The 17,074-nt window shown below is 53.0% G+C and overlaps 6 protein-coding genes and 1 non-coding gene across 7 annotated transcripts; 3 read left to right on the forward strand and 4 right to left on the reverse strand.

Moving 5' to 3' along the window:
- Window positions 1-1,159: 1,159 nt before the first annotated feature.
- Window positions 1,160-1,813, reverse strand: CC84DRAFT_1092735 (uncharacterized protein; the record flags this gene model as incomplete). Its single annotated transcript, XM_018174479.1, has 1 exon — window positions 1,160-1,813. A coding segment is annotated over one exon (654 nt), but the record flags the coding sequence as incomplete, so codon positions are not given.
- Window positions 1,814-3,387: 1,574 nt separating this feature from the next.
- CC84DRAFT_811627 (thioredoxin-like protein) lies at window positions 3,388-4,513 on the reverse strand. Its single transcript, XM_018187523.1, has one exon. It carries the CDS (start codon window positions 4,226-4,228, stop codon window positions 3,860-3,862), a length of 369 nt encoding a protein of 122 aa, XP_018035383.1. The 5' UTR covers window positions 4,229-4,513; the 3' UTR covers window positions 3,388-3,859.
- Window positions 4,514-5,117: 604 nt separating this feature from the next.
- Window positions 5,118-5,191, forward strand: CC84DRAFT_t52. Its single transcript has one exon. It is a non-coding gene; the product is annotated as a tRNA-Lys (tRNA).
- Window positions 5,192-5,943: 752 nt separating this feature from the next.
- CC84DRAFT_1148122 (uncharacterized protein) lies at window positions 5,944-8,289 on the reverse strand. The gene is made up of 3 exons (XM_018176619.1): window positions 7,687-8,289; window positions 7,544-7,623; window positions 5,944-7,482 (listed from the first exon to the last, which is right to left on the reverse strand). The coding sequence occupies exons 1-3, from the start codon at window positions 8,126-8,128 to the stop codon at window positions 6,091-6,093; spliced, it is 1,914 nt and encodes a 637-aa protein (XP_018035384.1). The 5' UTR covers window positions 8,129-8,289; the 3' UTR covers window positions 5,944-6,090.
- Window positions 8,290-9,356: 1,067 nt separating this feature from the next.
- On the forward strand, window positions 9,357-11,164 carry CC84DRAFT_1218415 (uncharacterized protein; the record flags this gene model as incomplete). Its single annotated transcript, XM_018182993.1, has 9 exons — window positions 9,357-9,504; window positions 9,602-9,685; window positions 9,735-9,877; window positions 9,935-9,973; window positions 10,020-10,192; window positions 10,245-10,463; window positions 10,523-10,698; window positions 10,750-10,767; window positions 11,130-11,164. The coding sequence occupies 9 exons, from the start codon at window positions 9,357-9,359 to the stop codon at window positions 11,162-11,164; spliced, it is 1,035 nt and encodes a 344-aa protein (XP_018035385.1).
- A 577-nt stretch (window positions 11,165-11,741) lies between these two features.
- On the reverse strand, window positions 11,742-14,301 carry CC84DRAFT_1177142 (uncharacterized protein; the record flags this gene model as incomplete). The annotated part of the gene is made up of 5 exons (XM_018180267.1): window positions 11,742-11,745; window positions 11,854-13,512; window positions 13,563-13,754; window positions 13,806-13,988; window positions 14,045-14,301. The coding sequence occupies 5 exons, from the start codon at window positions 14,299-14,301 to the stop codon at window positions 11,742-11,744; spliced, it is 2,295 nt and encodes a 764-aa protein (XP_018035386.1).
- A 906-nt stretch (window positions 14,302-15,207) lies between these two features.
- CC84DRAFT_1093305 (acid protease) lies at window positions 15,208-17,016 on the forward strand (the record flags this gene model as incomplete). Its single annotated transcript, XM_018174505.1, has 3 exons — window positions 15,208-15,793; window positions 15,845-16,090; window positions 16,145-17,016. The coding sequence occupies 3 exons, from the start codon at window positions 15,208-15,210 to the stop codon at window positions 17,014-17,016; spliced, it is 1,704 nt and encodes a 567-aa protein (XP_018035387.1).
- Window positions 17,017-17,074: the final 58 nt, after the last annotated feature.

Consider the following 17,074-nt stretch of genomic DNA (forward strand, 5'->3'; position numbering starts at 1 on the left):
TATTCGAAGAAAGTATCAAAACCAACGGCCGAGCAGATGTCCCTCAACAGAGACAGAAGAGAACAAGAGAAAGGGGACAAGGGTATAGTTCGCGGTCAGCTTCTTGAGTCTGTACGGGAAGGATCGAGTACTTTAGAATTATAAAGCAGCCGTTAGGTGATTGAACACAATCGACCGATGAGACTCGTAGACAGTCCAAGGTAACCAATCCTGTTGAGGAGCCTGTTGGGCCGCACCTTCCACGCCCATGATCCTCAAAGCAAGTTTTGACGCGTCGATCCCAGCCATCGTACAAGGTGATATAGATACCCTGGCCCTCTCAATTTCCGTCCAGCCCAACCTCACTCTCCTCGAGCCGTCTATTAGACGCGCAGGCGTTCGCATGGCCCGCGAAATGCGAACCACACGCGTAGCCCTTCCTAATCGCGTAACCACTAAGCTACATCAGGCGCCCGCGCAAGGCACCCACATTAAACAGCCCGCCACAAGGTTGAGAGATTTTCGCGACACGCGGGTCAGACGGCAAGGCTGCTGGTTCTGAATGCGACGAATCGTATCGCGTGTTGCCATGGCCACAAAGCAGGCAAACAGGGCCTGGCAGGGGCTGGAGGGAAGGGAATGCGAGGGGGAAGATACAAGAAAGCGACAGCCGCTTGCGCTGCTGAGAATATGAAATCATATGACTACGCTAATCGTTTCATGCGTACACACTCATTCACACACACACTCTCTCTCTCGGAGGTCGCTTCCAGTGGTAGTCTTTCTAAGAAAGTCCATCCAGATCCAACCCAAGCAAGCGTTCAATTTAATACAACAGCCGAATCCGGATACAAGCAGCGACGCTGAAAAACAAAACATAAAAAACGCTATGATTTTTTCCAGAACGCCAAAGATGTCAAGACACCTTCATCAAGCGAGTCATTACGTCGCGGTACTACAGAGACTGCATACCGGGAGTCGAGGTATATCAAGAAACATGAAGCGGGTATCGAGTGGGGAAGAAGGAGGTGGTCCAGTCAAACGGGCCATAACGCGAAGCTGAAGTGCCAAAGATGCAGGAAGCCAGAAAGCTGGCGAAGACGAGGTCCACCGGCCAGTGAGGGCGGCGGTACGTACCACCCGCACTGTTTCAGTGGTACATGTACGGCAGCCGACCAACCTATGTACGGACGGGTGCCACCTGACGTCTCAAATCGCCAATGTGTTGGGTTCGCTGCGGCTGCCTCCGCCGGTCTCTGTCGCGGCGGCCTGTCCCCGTCACCGAAAAGGCGCGGGGCTCCCTTGTCAAATTATGGTTTCCACCCTTCAGCTCCTTCAAGTCTTGGTCGTCGATCAGTCGTTTGTTCCAAAGGTGGTGGAAGAGACCAAAGTCCGGTCGGCTGGTCTTCAAGGTCTGTCCGCGCTGGAAGTGTTCATACGCAATGTGGTCCATTCTACGGTCCCACGCTATCTTTCCGTCGTCGCCAAGGTACTCCCATTCGCAGAGCGGACATCGCACCGACCGAGGAGGTTCCTCGCCATGGAAATGGCTGAGACAGTGCGTATGCCACTCCTCCATGTTGTACGAGATGTACGAGCATCTCAAGAACCAGAACGCGCACTCATACACTGGGTTCCGGCATGTGTGCTGCGGACGCACGAGTACCCCGTTATCATCCTCAAGCAGCGGCACACCGCCAGTGAAGAAGCTAGCTTGCCCTGTGCTGATGGAAGTTTCGGTCGGGGTTGCTTCGGAAAAGTTGGCAAGAGAGGGTGCTTGTGTAGAGGCGTTGGACTGGTGGTGGACGCATGTGGGTGCCATCGAGGAGCCGGTGCTGCGGACAGAGAGCGAGTGCGAACACGGCGGAATGGAAGGTGACGGCCCCAGGCCGTCAGAAAACGAAGAGAAGCGTGCGAGGCGCGCGTGGATGTCCTCGTCGGGCGACTGCAACCATTCGCCGAGAGGGTTTAGGGTTATGGAATCTTCGAGGACGCTGTCCAGGGACAGCACATTGGCGGGGTTCCGCTGCGCTGCTGGTGTGGCTCAGGCCAGCGTCAGCCTCAGGCTCATGTACCTCTCCGAGGTGCGGTGCAGCCGTATTGCAGGCAGCCATCGCAGACGAATCAGGGCGGAGATACTCACAGTTGGGTACTACCATGTCTTCGCGCGAAGACCTGCGGCGTCGGGTGGGTGTCATGGTCAGGACGAGACTTAGCGCCCGAAATGCGTTTGGTTTGGTTCAGATCCGTTCCGTTTCGAAGCATCCTTCGAGCGCCTGTTCGAGACGACACCGATTCTTTATGTCCACCGCCATGGCCGCCAACAACTCCATCGAAGACGGTGTAGTGCGGCTCTCTGTGAGCTCCGCTTGTCATTCGACATTACTACACCCACCGGACCCACCGCGATTGACATTGGCGCCAGACAACTCCATCCCGAAGCGGGAGACGGACAGGCTTCCGGATAACCTCAATTCTATCATTGTTCCCGCGCGCGGGTGCTGTTGTTCGGTCTCACCGACTCTTGCGCGTAACCATTGGTTATGCGCGCGTGCCCTTGCTCCCAGTCAGAGGTGATGCGGGGATGCGCGCTACGGCAGCCACCCCTTCGGCGGGGATGCCGACCGCTTCTTCCACACGAAACTCGGCACCTTTGTATGGCTATCAAACGGTGTGTTAGCCCCTCTGTTGGGTGGTCCGACGGCCGTTTGGGGTGTCTAATCCTAATCGCGTCAATGCTGGATACGCGATGCACCGAATCAGCCGATCCAGGGCCGTCTGGCAGGCGGTGGACGCGCCAGCAAAGCGAACCTTTCTAGAAGATAACTGGGCATACTGATCGCCCTATAGGGCTTTGATCGACCTGCATGAGCAGTTCGTAGGGTCGTATTTTGTGCTTGTTTGAGCCTGTAGGATTCCACGGGTAGACTCATCCGCCACTACCAGCCGGCCGTTTCCCGTACAGACATTGACCTGTTGCCGACGTCAAGGACGTGAGTCACCCACACTGTCTTAGCACTCGCATTCATTGACAGCCAGAAAGAAGCTACGCCGTGTCTTGCATGTGAATCACATCATTACCATATACATCAGTGAGGAGTGCATTATCGTGTAGCCAGATATCGCTCTTAGACATTCAATCTCAATGTGAACCCGTACAGAGTAGTTCTACAACATAAGTAGCCGCGTAACATTCCAACACTCCTCCGCAAGTTTCCGCTTGTATTGACCTTGAACTGTGATCGATTACCCCAGGCTACTATTACTCTTCTACACTATCGCTTTGCCCATAGACGGTGGAGCAAAACTGCCGCACGTCGTAAAAAGACCGAACTGTGATTCAGTGCCTCCAATCCGCCATTCCACACCAATCCACCACACCCCCAACATGCCATGGACCGAGATCAGGTCCATATCTAAGAACGAGCGATCTTTTGTCAGACACAAGGGTGCGAAGCCCGTCGACATTCCCTGTTTACACAGAACCGAGAATGGCAAGTTCAGGATCTCAAACCCCACCAGCGCCAAAACTAAGAATAGCGATGCAGATCGGGATACCGAACCCAGACTACCGGAGCATGTAGACTCAAGGATGCGATCGTCGGGTGAGAACACTTAGGGAAGATCTCGGTAATTAGATTGCCAGGTCGTCAGGAGAGAAAGACAGAAAGGCTTTAGTGTGATCGGTCGTGTGTGTTGATGCCCCAAGACGTGTAGTAGGAGGGAGCGATGGCGAGGGGTACGGGCTTGAAACGGTGTCTCTTGATCGCAATAGCGTTACCGCAATTACTCCCGGAAGCTCCCCAACATCAACGACTCGAGGGCATTGACTCCAACATGGCTTTCCCATTACTCAAACTGCGCAGACGTGCTCCCCCTCCTACAACCCCGCCTTCTTCTTCGCCAACCCCCCCAACTTCTCTGCCGCCGCCCCCAAACTCTTCACATCCGCCCCCTGGATCATCTTGTTCCCATTGACAGCGACCTGCTTGCCCTCCTTGAAGAACATAAACGTCGGCATCGCCTGTACCCTGTACGCGGCCGCAATGTCCTGCGCGTTGTCCACGTTGACCTTTGCGAACGCTAGTGTGCCGTCTACGCCGTGCTGCTTCGCTAGATTGGCGTAGTACGGCGCGATTTGCTTGCAGGGGCCGCACCAGTCGGCGTAGAAATCGACGGCGACGTAGGTGGTTGAGGCGAAGAGGGCTTGTAGATCCGAGAGGGAGGAGGGGTGTTTGATGTCGGCCATGTTTACTTTAGGATCCGGAAACTGCTTTTAGAGTGAGGAATATGCGACCCTCTATATTGGCGCGATTGTTGTTTTGGTGGACGTTAAGGCGGGCGGAGAGTCTTATACTTGGGGTGGTGGTGCAACCGAAACTACGAGAAGGCTTCCGTGATGGCGCTTGGTCCGCACTTGCTGGTTTGCTTGCATAAGCCGTCATGGGCGCGCCGTGCACGCATTTGCAACACAGGTCAGCATTAACAAGAGATACACATGGAACCCGCCACCTTTTTCGAGGGTCTGGAGCTAATTCTATACCGAGGTTTTTGCTACTGCAGTGGCGATCTCGTACATCAGAAGCACGTTTTGGACTTGTGGAGATGTTGATCGCGCCAAACGATAACTGCGCTGTTCAGCATTTATTCTGTTTTTTGATAGCAGGATAGTACTGAGTGAACTGACTTAGTCAGCATCTCTTGCTGCCCTGGTATATTGAGACTGGTCGCTCCCCTCTGGACAGATTTCCTAGCAGCGCTCATGCAAGTTTTGCTCTTTGAACCGACTGTACCTGTTAGTTAATTAGTTAAACAGCTCCATGTATCAAGCCAATATAACAGAACGATCCCAAAGCAGTGCTAGAGTCCCGTTTCGCACATTACCGCTTTTGCGTTCGTGTACGCATTCCATAATAGTCAATGACGCATCCAAGGCGCCGTCCCGCCCCACCAAGCTCCACTACCCCGCTCCGCCAGCCTCAATCGCCCACAAACTGCATTATCTGACTTTTAAACTCTTGCCTAGCATACTCCTGCTGCTGAACTCGTTACGCTGGGGATATATATTGTATATTTTCAAAATTCGTCATCAGTCAAGAAATTTCCCCGACATCAAAATAGTCGTGAATCTTCTCAACGCCCGGCTGGCACAATTGGTTAGCGCGTGGGACTTTTAATCCCAAGGCTCAGGGTTCGAGTCCCTGGTCGGGCGGTTTTCATTTTTGTCATTTTTCTGGCGGTCCTGGACGGTCTTAACGTGCATCATGCTACTCCTCTGGCTTGTACGCGTCAATGAACCCCAGAATTGTTACTTTTGGGCGAGAATTGCAAAATCCATAGGCGATTGAAGTAGTAGTTTTTGAGATTTTTCTCTTGCGAAGCAGCGACTCGAACCCTCGGACAGGATGGCGGTCACACAATGTTCGAGGCGCCGCGCGCGTGCGAGGAAGTTGAATTTATTCATCCCAAGTTCGAGATACTGAGTTTTTGCTGGGTCAAGGATACTGTAGTCTTAGATGACTGACTACAGACTCGGGTTGCAGTTGTACGAATTCATGCTGCACAGACTTTGAGCATAATCGCGGTAATGTCGACATCGCCATTCTGTGTTCATCGTACTGGAAGAGCACTTATCTCTTTGCTGAGTTCCCAGCGACAATGGCAGAGTTCAGGCCGAGGTATCTAGATGAATGCACCACATCTGGTCGTAATACGACATGAAATTTGTACCGTGAGGCTGGAATGCTGAGACTTGAGATAAGAGTACGATATTCCAATGGCGATGGATTTTTCTTCCTGACAACTCGGACTCTAACCCTCAGACCTTGGGGGTTTCCTGTTAGCCGAATAAAGCGAGACGAAGCATCAAGTGCTGGTGAGCCGAACAATGATATTTCATCATTTCTGTCGAAGAGAGACAAAGCACAAGGGGCACTCTTCAGCGGATGTCAATGGAAGAACTTGATCGTATTTACGACGTATCACATAAACATTATGCAGCAAGCTGACTCCGCACTTTATCCTTCATTGTAGGTATATGCTAATTTAGCACCAAGATTCGTGTCACCATGGATTTTGCCCCAGTACCAGCTCTTCATCACGTCGTTGCCTCTACTCCGTGTCAACATTGACTCTACCCGCCACAAGCGCAATCAATGCTGCGCCAACACCAGAGCCGTCCTTGGCAATCCCAATTCTGATGCGCTTCTCACCCTTCTCGCCAATGCTTTCTATCTCGCGCAGCGCTTCGCGAATGTGGTCCTCAAAATTGGGGTAAAATTCCACGAGCGAGCCATCGACACCAACATCGATGACATCCTCTTCGGAGGGCTCCACGTCGCCTCTCGGGGGGTTGATGCCCTCCTTTTGCTCTGTTGTTGCGGTGCCCTTAGCACCGTCTAGTCTGCCGGTGTTGATGACAATGCCAGCAATCGCAACGGCTGCAAGACGTGCTGCGCGACGCCCAATTGCGGCTGCGATGGCCCTGACGGCTTCTGCGTCCTCGGCGCTCACGGCGGTGATGCCGTAGTCTTTGTCCAGGGTCTGCCTAATCATCCTGTAGCCAGGGCTAGTGTCTCCGGCGCAGATGCTGAGGAAGCTGGTGTCAATGCCCCACTGCTTGTACAGCGGCGAGTTGTCGTAGATCTGGGTAGTGCTATGGATGTCGTTCTGTGCCGAGTTCTCGTCACGGAAGAGCGGGAAAGTGGGGTCTTTGAGAAGGCCGATGATGGCTAGACGCAGGATCTCGCCGAGGAACATGCCAGATACGCGCTTCTCGAACATTTGTATGCCCGGGTTCACAGACTTCTCGTCGAGCTCCGTGTCGTAAGGAGTGTTCGGGAGAGTACGCAGCGAGTTGTCGAACGAGCCCCACTCGGTGTTGACGATCATCTCGCCCGTCGACTTGTCGTAGTCGCCCGAGTCTTTGCTCTTTGTGAGCTTTGTGACCTTGTCGAGCTTCTCCACGTATGCGCCGTTTGTGCCAGTGCCGAAGATTGCGCCCAGCAGCGTACCGGTCTTCCCGGGAGAGGTGTACGAGCGAGCCATGAGGGTTCCGACGGTATCATTGACAAGAGCGGCTACACGAACGGGAAGGCCCAATGCGTCGATTTCTGTCTGAAGCAGGGCGCACACGTCTTTGCCTACAGCGTCAGCAATATCAAAACCCTTGGTCCATCGCATGAGCAGGCCTTTGTTGATGCCAATCTGGTTCACGGGGAACGAGAAGGTGAAGCCCAGGTTGAAAATTTCCTCCTCCTTGGCGTCTCCTCCGGTATTCCTGCGCCTGAGGAAGCCAGTGTAGTGTTCCTCATGGTGCGCCTTGAGGAAGTTCTCGATCTGCTTCGCGAGGAAAGAGAAAAGCTCCTGGGACGTCTTCGCGACCATGAGCTCCTTGGGTATGGCGACCTTGCTCTGGGTGAGCGAGAAGGTGGTGTTGCCATGCAATTGAATGGAGCACACGCGGAAGTTGGTGCCGCCGAGGTCGACGGCCATGTAGAGGCCCTGGTGCGCATTAGCCGTGCCATTGTTGTTGTTGTTGTGGTGTGTTGTGGTGGGGTCCCACCTTCTCGGTGCCATTGGGGACGGCAGTGACGTAAGTGGGGATCTGGCTCAGCTCTGTGCCCTCCTGCAACAGGCCCTCGTCTGCGCGCTGTCAGTGCCTGCCGGTGGGGTTTGGGGGGTTTGGAGTGCCAGTGCACCACGTACCCATCTCCCGAATGAACTCCTTCACAGCCTTGTTGACGGCATCGGGCCCGAAGCTGAACTCGTCGGCGACGCGCTTTGCCTGCTCTGCCAATGCCATGCTGCGCGCGGTGTCTCTGTTGATTCGCTTGTTGAAGGTGCCGGCGGACGCGGTGCGCTGCGAGGGACTCGGGCAGACGGGGGGTTCTCTGTGCAGAGGGTGTTCGCGGGGGGAGAACGCGGAGAGGGTGGGATCGCGAGAGTCGTTTGTGGGCGTGAGGCGGAGGAGCTCGTGCGGCAGGCGCGGGGCTAGGAACTGCAAAACAAGCACTAGCAGCACGACCAGGGCACTGAAGACGTGGTGGGTCGAGAGCGAGAAATTTGCGCGCACAGCGCCTGGTCGCGGACTTGGGCTCTTGTCGCTGCGGCCTGCGGTTGGGTCGGCGGCGGCTGAGGGGCGTCGCATCGCATGAGCGCGAAAGGGCTGGCAAGCCCAATGCACACGGCGGGGTCGGACGCTGCTGTGTTTGGATTGGACCAATCTCGGCTCCCAGCTGTCGAGGGGCTCTGCGGGTGAGGGATGGGAGGCTTCAGGCGCATCCCAGGACACGGTGTCGATGCCCTGAGACTGCCTGTCTCATCGCGACTGAAGGGGGCGGCACCTAGCGCTACAGGAATGGTAATTGAAACGAGGCGTCTTGCCTCTCCGAGGACTGAGCTCCAGAAACATCGCGACCCGGGGCACTACACCTCGCAATCCCCGCAGCCTCGGGTATCTTACGTCGGCGGCTGACGGCCCCAGGTTCGACTGATCGACCGCATGCACCAATGCGAACGCTGCCATTCACTGGCTGGACTAGGTCTTGTCCCATTGGACTTCTCGTGAGACTTCAACATAACCTCAAAATGCCATCGCCGAGGCTGTGAGTTTCCGGAGGAAGGTGCTGCTCTTGGAGGATGCTCGTCCGCAACCAACCGTGCCGCTTCGTCAAGATCCTCTGCATCTGTCCCTTTCATCGCCGTCCTCCATCGGCCATTGCACCAGCCCTGTACAGTCACCGACGTCCGCACGAAGTGGGCAGACTGCCTTGAGAACTGACAGCTCTACAGTAGTCAGGCACATGGACCTTCCCCGGCTAAATTGGAAGGGGCGATGCGGCAACGTATCGTGGACAACCGAAAGCTAACCTTACGGCGCGAGACGCATATTTTGTTGATGCGATGTGTGAGCTCAATAAGCCACATTTCCCTCACCATCTTGAGCATATCGAGGATTGTGCCATTCGATATCGCATCTATGGTGGCGTGCATCAAAAGTGTGAGGTTGCACCAGCATCCTGGTTCGACCGCACCCACGTTTCCGATATTGCGTTGACGCTTCCGATATGAGGTTGATAGCTTCACAGGCCAGCGGTGCCGGCAGTTCTTTTAGCAGTACACATTCGTAGGGTACCATCTCTCAACAGCAACTTGCACAAATAGTGGACATGCAGATCATACATCTCAGCCAGCATCGTGAGCGGCTCGACATACCCGACGTACGGTTCAAATTATTCTCCCGCAGCAGCAATCAAAGCCATGCATTGACTTCGGATAGCAGATAGTGTTCACTAAAAGCGAGTGTCTTCCTCGACTGTCTCAATCGTGTCCGTCCACACTACCTCTTACCTGTCAGCAATATTTCAAGTGCCACGATGTACTGGACTTCGCTCATCGCTTTGGCGCTTATTCGGCCCTCACAGGCGCTGATTCGTTTCGGATGCTCACAGCTCGTCGTCGACAGACTGGACCCGCTGGTGAATCCGGGCATGGAACCGAGTCCACATCTACATCAGATCATAGGTAGGAACAATCCATACAAGGAGCCTTGTCATAAGTCCAACACGTGTCTCTGAATGTGCATAGAAGTAGCGGAGCTGCCCTGCTGATCAGATCACAGGCGGTAACTCCTTCAACGCTTCCATGTACAAGGAGGACCACGACCTGGCCAAGCTCTCCACTTGCACATCATGCCAGCCTTCAGGTGCGTGAGCGAATCCAATTGATTAGTAATTAATCCTGATAATCGGCAGAGGACTTCAGCAACTACTGGACTGCTTCCTTGTTCTTCCGTGCTCGCAATGGCACGTACAAGAGAGTTCCACAAAAGGGCAACGTAGGATTTGAAGCTCAAAGGGGCGGGATGACCGTATACTACATGCAAGCCTCTCTTGGGGTAAGCCAGCCTGCAATGCGGAGAATGTCCGGAGAAGAACTCATGGTGATCACACAGGACTTCCAACAAAAGGCCAAAGTCAAAGCTTTCCAACCCGTAAGGCCTACCTCTCCCTCGTATGAACCATACTCAACGCTTACAGGGCTTCCGCATGCTTATCGGCTCACCCAGCGCCTCGACCAAACCCGAAGCCGACAAATACCCTCAACTTACATACACCTGCCTACAAGACATGAACACGCGCTACCCCGAGACGAAAGACTTCCCAGCCAAGCCCTGCCCCGCTGGCATCATGGTTAATCTACGCTTCCCTACGTAAGTGCCCATCCCCTTTCTCACCAGGCTTACATTGGCTGAGCACAGGAAGCTGTTGGAACGGCGTCGACCTCGACAGCCCAGACCACATCTCGCACATGTCGTATCCCGCGAACGGTACATTTGAGAACCAGGGCCCATGTCCGGCGTCGCATCCTGTACGTGTGGCGCAGGTCATGTACGAGGTCATCTTCGAGACGAAAGCGTTCAACAAGAAGGCGGATTGGCCCACGGATGGCTCGCAGCCATTCGTCTGGTCCTTCGGAGACACGTAAGTAGCCTCTTCCTCACATCTGCATGGCAAATTGAGCTGGGAACTGAGTCATATAGAACTGGGTTCGGAAACCATGGCGACTATGTGTTTGGCTGGAAGGACGACTCGCTGCAGAAAATTCTGGACGAGGAGTGCTATGTGCAGTGTAAGACGATGAAGACGCAGAGTATTGAGGAGATGAACAGATGCTCCATACCGAAGAAAGTGGATGAGGATGTCGGAGATGATGCCTGTGAGTTGAGATGTGTTTTATCATGGTGCAGAATGCTGATCGCTATGCCAGGGATCGATGCTATCCCAGGTCAGAAGATGCCGATGGCATAAAGTTTGAAACTCGGATTCGAGGCGAAGCATATGTGGAAAGTAACTCAGTCTAAGTAGATAATGTACCCAGATGTATGTGGATGCAAGAATTTCTCCGTGTCGTCGCACGCCTTCGAAACAAGAGACATACCGCTAGCCACCTCTGCTTTCGAGACAGGCCGAGGATAGGGCTTGGAGCAAACAGCCCGCCTGCTAGCTTGTCCAGATTTGCAACCTCCATCTTAAGACGCTTCAGCTACGGACGGTTGTCACGTACACAATTCCACTCTTGCACTCGATTCCTTTGCTTTGCTCACCACTTTTTCCGCTTTGCGCATTGCAGGGAACTAAAAGATACAGACGAGACCGCGATACGTTTCTGGTCCTCTCCTTAGAGACACAAAAATCAAACCCATGTCCGTCCCGGGGAGGATTTCTGGCAAGCACGTCTCCCGTTGGATCATCTCAAGCAGTCGACAAAAAGATACCAGGAAGACCGACTGTGTCCTTCAGTTCTGATTCTAAAAAGAAAGGCTGGCACAGAATATGTGGTGTTGGGGAGGAGTTCTGGAACGACGAAACCGAATTGAAAGCAGCGTACGTAACACATGCGACCAAAAGGCAACACGAATGACGTCGATTTGCTCCTCTTCCTCGCTCAAAACCAAACGAAGACGAGAAAATTCCTGCTTGGGGAGACACCCTCAATCAAAAGGCCGCTCTTTCTCCCGTAGATTTGCGTAGGCCTCATGCATGTCTGTCTTTTGGACAGAATAGTCGAACTATCATTTTAATGTCCCTTAAAGTCAGACGGCAAACTATCATGATCGGTGGGGACACCAGATTGATGACTTCGTCCATGAGGAAGTCACCTGGACAAAAGATAGCCCTTTCGCAAGTTTGGTCTGTACGGTACATCATGCGGCTCGAAATCGAAGAGTCAGCAGAACGCCAAGTGCCATAAATGCTACTCTACCTATAAAAACAGCAAGCAAACTCCAACGCCAACGCCGCTATGCAAAGCACAGATTCGAAAGGAAGATGCCGAAATTTACCGCGCGTTCCCTGCAGCATTGCTACTTACAACCCCTTTGCCGGTCTATGAGAACCCGCTGTCAAAGTCGCACGGGGAACCAGGGGCCCTGCTTCATCATCGCCTTCCGTAGTACTCGTACTCTCCGCGCCGCGGAAGCACGCGACATGTTTCGCGTGGCAATGAGCTTGCGGCAGCTGCTGAGTTGCTATAGACGTAGACGTAGGAAAACCGAAAGAAGTCGAGGAGATCGTGGTTTTTACGTCCTGGACACTGAGAGTCATGCTGGACCCAGAGTTTGGTATATCAATCGTCTCGGGTGGTGCCGAGGCCTTTGAAGTGCCTGAGGCCGATGATGTGCGCTGTCGGATACGCGTTTCCAACGTCGACGGCAAAGGATGAGGCACGGGACTGATATGAGGCCGAATACTCAGCGAAGGCGCAAGATGGTGCACATCGGCGTGTTCACTCGGATTGGGTGGTGGTTCCCAAAACGTATCATCCAGCTTCTCCTCGGTGCCAGAAGTTTTGCCAGGACTATGTTTTGATTCAACCAGTGCCAAGTATGAGTCAGAGAGGACCGATTCGCCGCGAACCCACAGGTGTTGTGTAGCCCTATGCACGCTCGGACCCGCAGGTATTCCCGGATCTTCTTTTTGGATTCGATCCAGATCCTCATCACTCAGAAGTACCTCGTGAGGAACACCTTCTGCTTCCAGCAGTGCTGCATTTGGTTCAGAGATATTTGGATGAACGCTGGGGCCTTCCTTCTTAACAAATTGACCATCTGTTGAATCGAGCTCTTGCTGGTCAGGTTCTGGTGTATTCGGACCCTTTTTGCCGCGTTTGCGTTGTCCTTTGTCATGTTTACGTTTCGGTTCTTGCACACTCAGGCGATTGCGTTCATTTGACTCCTGAGCTGCGGAGATATCTTGCGTGGCCAAAGTGTCTTGAGCTGTAGTAGCAGAGCTAGATGCAACAATGGCTGTTGGAATACTTCCAGTCGTGCTAGAAGGGTTTTCATCATCGTCGCGGGGGAACAGAGCCGTGGCTCTGTGGTGCGTGGCCTCGGCTTCGAATGTGACGCCTTCTTCATCCACAGACTTTGTTGTCGTGACATTGCTGCCACCATGTTTCAAATGTGGTGCAATACGGTAGGCATATCTCTTTGACTTGTGTGGCATGTACGAGGATGACGTTCGTGTTCGTCGAGTGGTGGAATCTGTATATGTATGAACACGCTTCAGTTCACTGACCGTGCGATGTGTAGCTTCGGGCTGGAACAAGACGTCATTAGGAGATGTCATCGTAGTTTTAGGAGTTGCCTCATCAACCCGAGGACGCACGAGGCCTGGCGCAACCTTGTGCATATAGCCAGGATTGGCTACTGGTATGAGAGTCACTGAAGTAAGCGAACTAGCAGACGTTGGTGTAGACGCAGCAATTGTGATGTTACTGACAGTGCTTGGCAAGTTATCGGCAAGATGTGAGGCATGTCTGTGCATGCGAGCAGCAGCTCCACTCTCTTCCGTTGGTAAAAGCGATGAAGAGGCTTGTGAGGCGATGGAACTTGGTACAGTGGATGAGGATGGCGGTGGATGAGCTCCACGCTTCTTCCAACGCTCATGCCAGTCCCATGTCAAGAGGTAGTTTGCCGGGCGTTTGACCTGTGCTGCTGAGCCAAGTTCCAGTGGTCCGCTAATTTCGATGCTTGAGTCTTTGTTACTCGATAATTTCTAAAACATGGCATCTTCACTTACTTTGTCTCAGATGCAGGCTTGTGCGTATGCAGATGCGTATGCGTATGCCGATGCGGATGCTCATGCTCATGCGTATGCGTTTGCGTTTGCGTTTGCACCCTCCTTGTGGCTGGCTCACGATGCCTTAGGCCTCTCGAAGCGCGATGGATATCTCCTGACCAGCCGACGCTTATTGACTGACTCGTCCTGGCACTGCCATGCTGTGTTATTCGAACACGTCTAAACCGGGCTATCTCCACTCACTGGTTCTTATGCGTAGGCGTAGGCGTAGGCCGATGCTTGTCTTGTTTCTTCGGATGCGGCTCACGATGCAGCAGACCTCCCGCCGCACGATGAACTTCAGGCCACTCGTCCAGCTGACTGGTGTGGTCCCTGAACAATTTGAGGCTCTTCGTTGAGAGCAGTGTGGGTGGCGATGTTTGGATACTGGAAAGCAAAGAGTCAGATACTGTCAAGAAAGTTCAGCGGAGCTATACACTTACTGGATGCTGGTGGGACTTGGATTTGTCCTGCCGGGTATACCACTGATGCCGGCAGAAACATGGGTGGAAGATGACAGCGGCAGAGCTGATGCAGACGAGATTACCATGCTTGAGTGGAAGCTGGACACAACTGTATGCCCAGAACCATGATCTCGTAGATTATGATGGACAGGCAAGACTTGTCCTGTTGTGATCGCTTCGCAGCAACTGAGCAGATTTGTTGTGAGAAGCAGTGCTGACTTAGTCGGAAGATACATCATGACAGATTCCAGGCTCTCGGCCCCGTTTTTGAGGTATCAATTAGTGCATGAACTTAAGAAAGATGATCGGCACTACTTTCTTATATATCCATACCATAGCCTAAAGCACAAAGCCCCCAATGCTACAGTTCTAACATACCTCACAGAGACACCACATCATGAATAGGTCACGGCACTCCCCGTCTCTCCCGGAAATGAGTTCCATTGCTCCACTCACTCCTCTATAGAGCGATCTTCGGAGAGCTGTGCAGTCGCTTTACACCGTCCCTGCCAAGCATCGTTACTAACATGAGGCTGAAACAGCCCGAAAAAGGACCTTACATAGCGCGAATCTAATTACATCACCCGTCGGGGCCTTGGACTAACCAGACGCAACTAGAGTTATCCATAAGCAGCAAGATGCTGTGTCTCCGTAGAATTACTAACGTCGGAGTGTGCGGTGGCTGTTCGGTACTCCTCTCGGCCCCCGAGCGCGCTGATTGGCGGATAGACGATTCGGCCCCCGTACTCCGGACTCGAAGCGCGCGGAGAGCGACGTCTTGTACGATTGCATGTTAGTGGTGTTGTGGAAGTCGGATTAGAGTTGTGGGTTGCTGATGGTGCATGGATGACTATCCACGAGGCTTGATGACAGGTGTGCGCGATTGGAGGATTCGGCGAGAAATCTCCACCAGGGATGCGATATGGAATGATTGTAGTTTTCCGCAGTGGAATATGGGGGGATTTTGGTGTCGCGAACGCAAGAACGCGACCTCCGGATGTCTAAGCTTAAGCTTGGTAGATACTCAAGCCTCGAACGCCCTCTTGTGGTGCCATGCGAAAGCCTTTTAGTGCATATTTCGCCCCTTCACTTTAAAGCCCTCGTTAGTTCCACTTGCATCGTATATTTTGAGTACAGCTACGATGGGAGACCATACACCATCTCCATCCCCCTCTCCCAGACCAATTGTCTACTCACCCTCACAAGAATTCATCGGCAACGACGGCCAATGGAGCGACTTCATCATCCGAGTTGGCTCACCCGCTCAAAACTTTCGCGTCATCCCCTCCTCAAAATCCAGCGAGATATACGTTCCTATCGTGGACGGCTGTGAAAGAGACAATATCACGTCGTGCGGTCCCCTCCGTGGCGCATACGACTTCAACGGGCGAGAAAGCAGTGGGTTCCTCGTAAATAGCTCGTCGACCTGGCACGAAATTGGGCTGTATGAGATGGATGCGCGACCGGACTTGAATTTCACTGCGAACGCCCTGTATGGCCTCGACACCCTGGGCCTTATGCTGCAGAACAGCGGAGGTCCTACGTTGTCCAACCAAGTCATTGCGGCCATGGCCAATCCGGCTATATGGGTTGGGATGGTCGGGCTGGGTCAAAAACCCGCGAATTTCTCGGAGTTTGATAATCCGCAGGAAGGGTTGATTAGTTCATTGAAGAAGGAAGGAAAGATTCCGAGTAAGAGCTATGGATATACGGCGGGAGCTGCATATAGTAAGTATTCCAACGTCTTGGTATAGAAGAAGAGGGCTGACGATGTGATAGGAAAACCCCAAGCATTGGCAAGTCTAACGCTCGGAGGCTACGACCAGTCAAAGTTTGATCAGAATAAGATCATATTCGGCTTCGATCCCGACGACGACAAACCGCTCAGCTTGAACGTTCAGAGTATGGTCGCGCAGAACACCTTCAACGGGAGTACAAATCTTCTCGGTGTGGTGAACCAGCCAACATATGTAACGATAGATTACACTGTTCCGCATTTGTGGCTGCCGAGGAGCGTGTGCGATAGTAAGCAAGTCAAAGAGTCTTGGATTATGAAGCAGTATTGACGGTGTATGACAGTTTTTGAATCGGCGTTCCACCTGACCTACGATAACAGCACGGATCTATATCTCGTAAACGATACAGTACATACGCAGCTCAAAGCAAAGAGTCCAACCATAACAATCGGTTTTGGGAAGACTGCTGATCCAGCGGAAAGAGTGAACATTGTGTTGCCGTACGGAGCTTTTGATTTGCAAGCTTCGCATCCGACATATCCAAACGCAACAAACTATTTTCCGATTAGGCGAGCGTTGAACGAGTCGATGTATACATTTGGGAGAACGTTGATGCAGGAAGCATACTTGAAGGTCGATTACGAACGAAGTCAGTTCTCGATCCATCAGACGTTGTTCCCGGACACGGGTGCGAAGCAACAGATTATTCCATTGTTCAGCCCTTCTGATTCTGCGGTGGGAGGTGACGAACACCGTGACGGAGTCCATCTAAGTGCTGGTGCAATAGCAGGGATTGTTATTGGAGATCTAGCTTTGTTGCTGCTGCTCGTTGTCGTTGGTCTTTGCATCTACAGATGGCGTTCCATATCAAAATGGCGTCTAAATCGACGAACACACGCGGATGAAGAGCGGCCACCTGAGAAGAAGATTCATTCGGACGGCGAGTTACCGAATAACATGCGACACGAGAAGGATGGCCCGGCAGTATTCGAAGCAGATGGATCTGGGCTCGTAGAGCTATGTTACCAGGGTCTCCGATTGAACGTAAATGTGGAGAGGAGTCATGAGCTAAGCGGTTATGGCTCAACACCCGTGAGGATAACGATCTCGCCATCTGAGACCCAGAGTCAACGGAGAACGGATTCGGTTTGCCCTCAAGGCGCAGAAGAGGCAAGGAGATTTTCATTCGACAGCCAAGTCTCCACGTGGATCTAACCTATTCTGATCGCGGTGTGATGGCGCAGCACCCTGGCTGCTGTTACATCGAAGCCAA

This window comes from Paraphaeosphaeria sporulosa, assembly GCF_001642045.1.
Source record: "Paraphaeosphaeria sporulosa strain AP3s5-JAC2a unplaced genomic scaffold CC84scaffold_6, whole genome shotgun sequence".
Classification (NCBI taxonomy): domain Eukaryota; kingdom Fungi; phylum Ascomycota; class Dothideomycetes; order Pleosporales; family Didymosphaeriaceae; genus Paraphaeosphaeria; species Paraphaeosphaeria sporulosa.

Excerpts from the sequence above, each read along its gene's own strand:
- CC84DRAFT_811627 (XM_018187523.1), bottom strand. The coding sequence starts at position 4,228 with ATGGCCGACATCAAACACCCCTCCTCCCTCTCGGATCTACAAGCCCTC.
- CC84DRAFT_1148122 (XM_018176619.1), bottom strand. The coding sequence starts at position 8,128 with ATGCGACGCCCCTCAGCCGCCGCCGACCCAACCGCAGGCCGCAGCGAC. Across the intron at positions 7,624-7,686 it reads GGAGTTCATTCGGGAGATGG|ACGAGGGCCTGTTGCAGGAG; the intron begins GTACGTGGTGCA and ends GACAGCGCGCAG. Across the intron at positions 7,483-7,543 it reads TCCCCAATGGCACCGAGAAG|GGCCTCTACATGGCCGTCGA; the intron begins GTGGGACCCCAC and ends AATGCGCACCAG.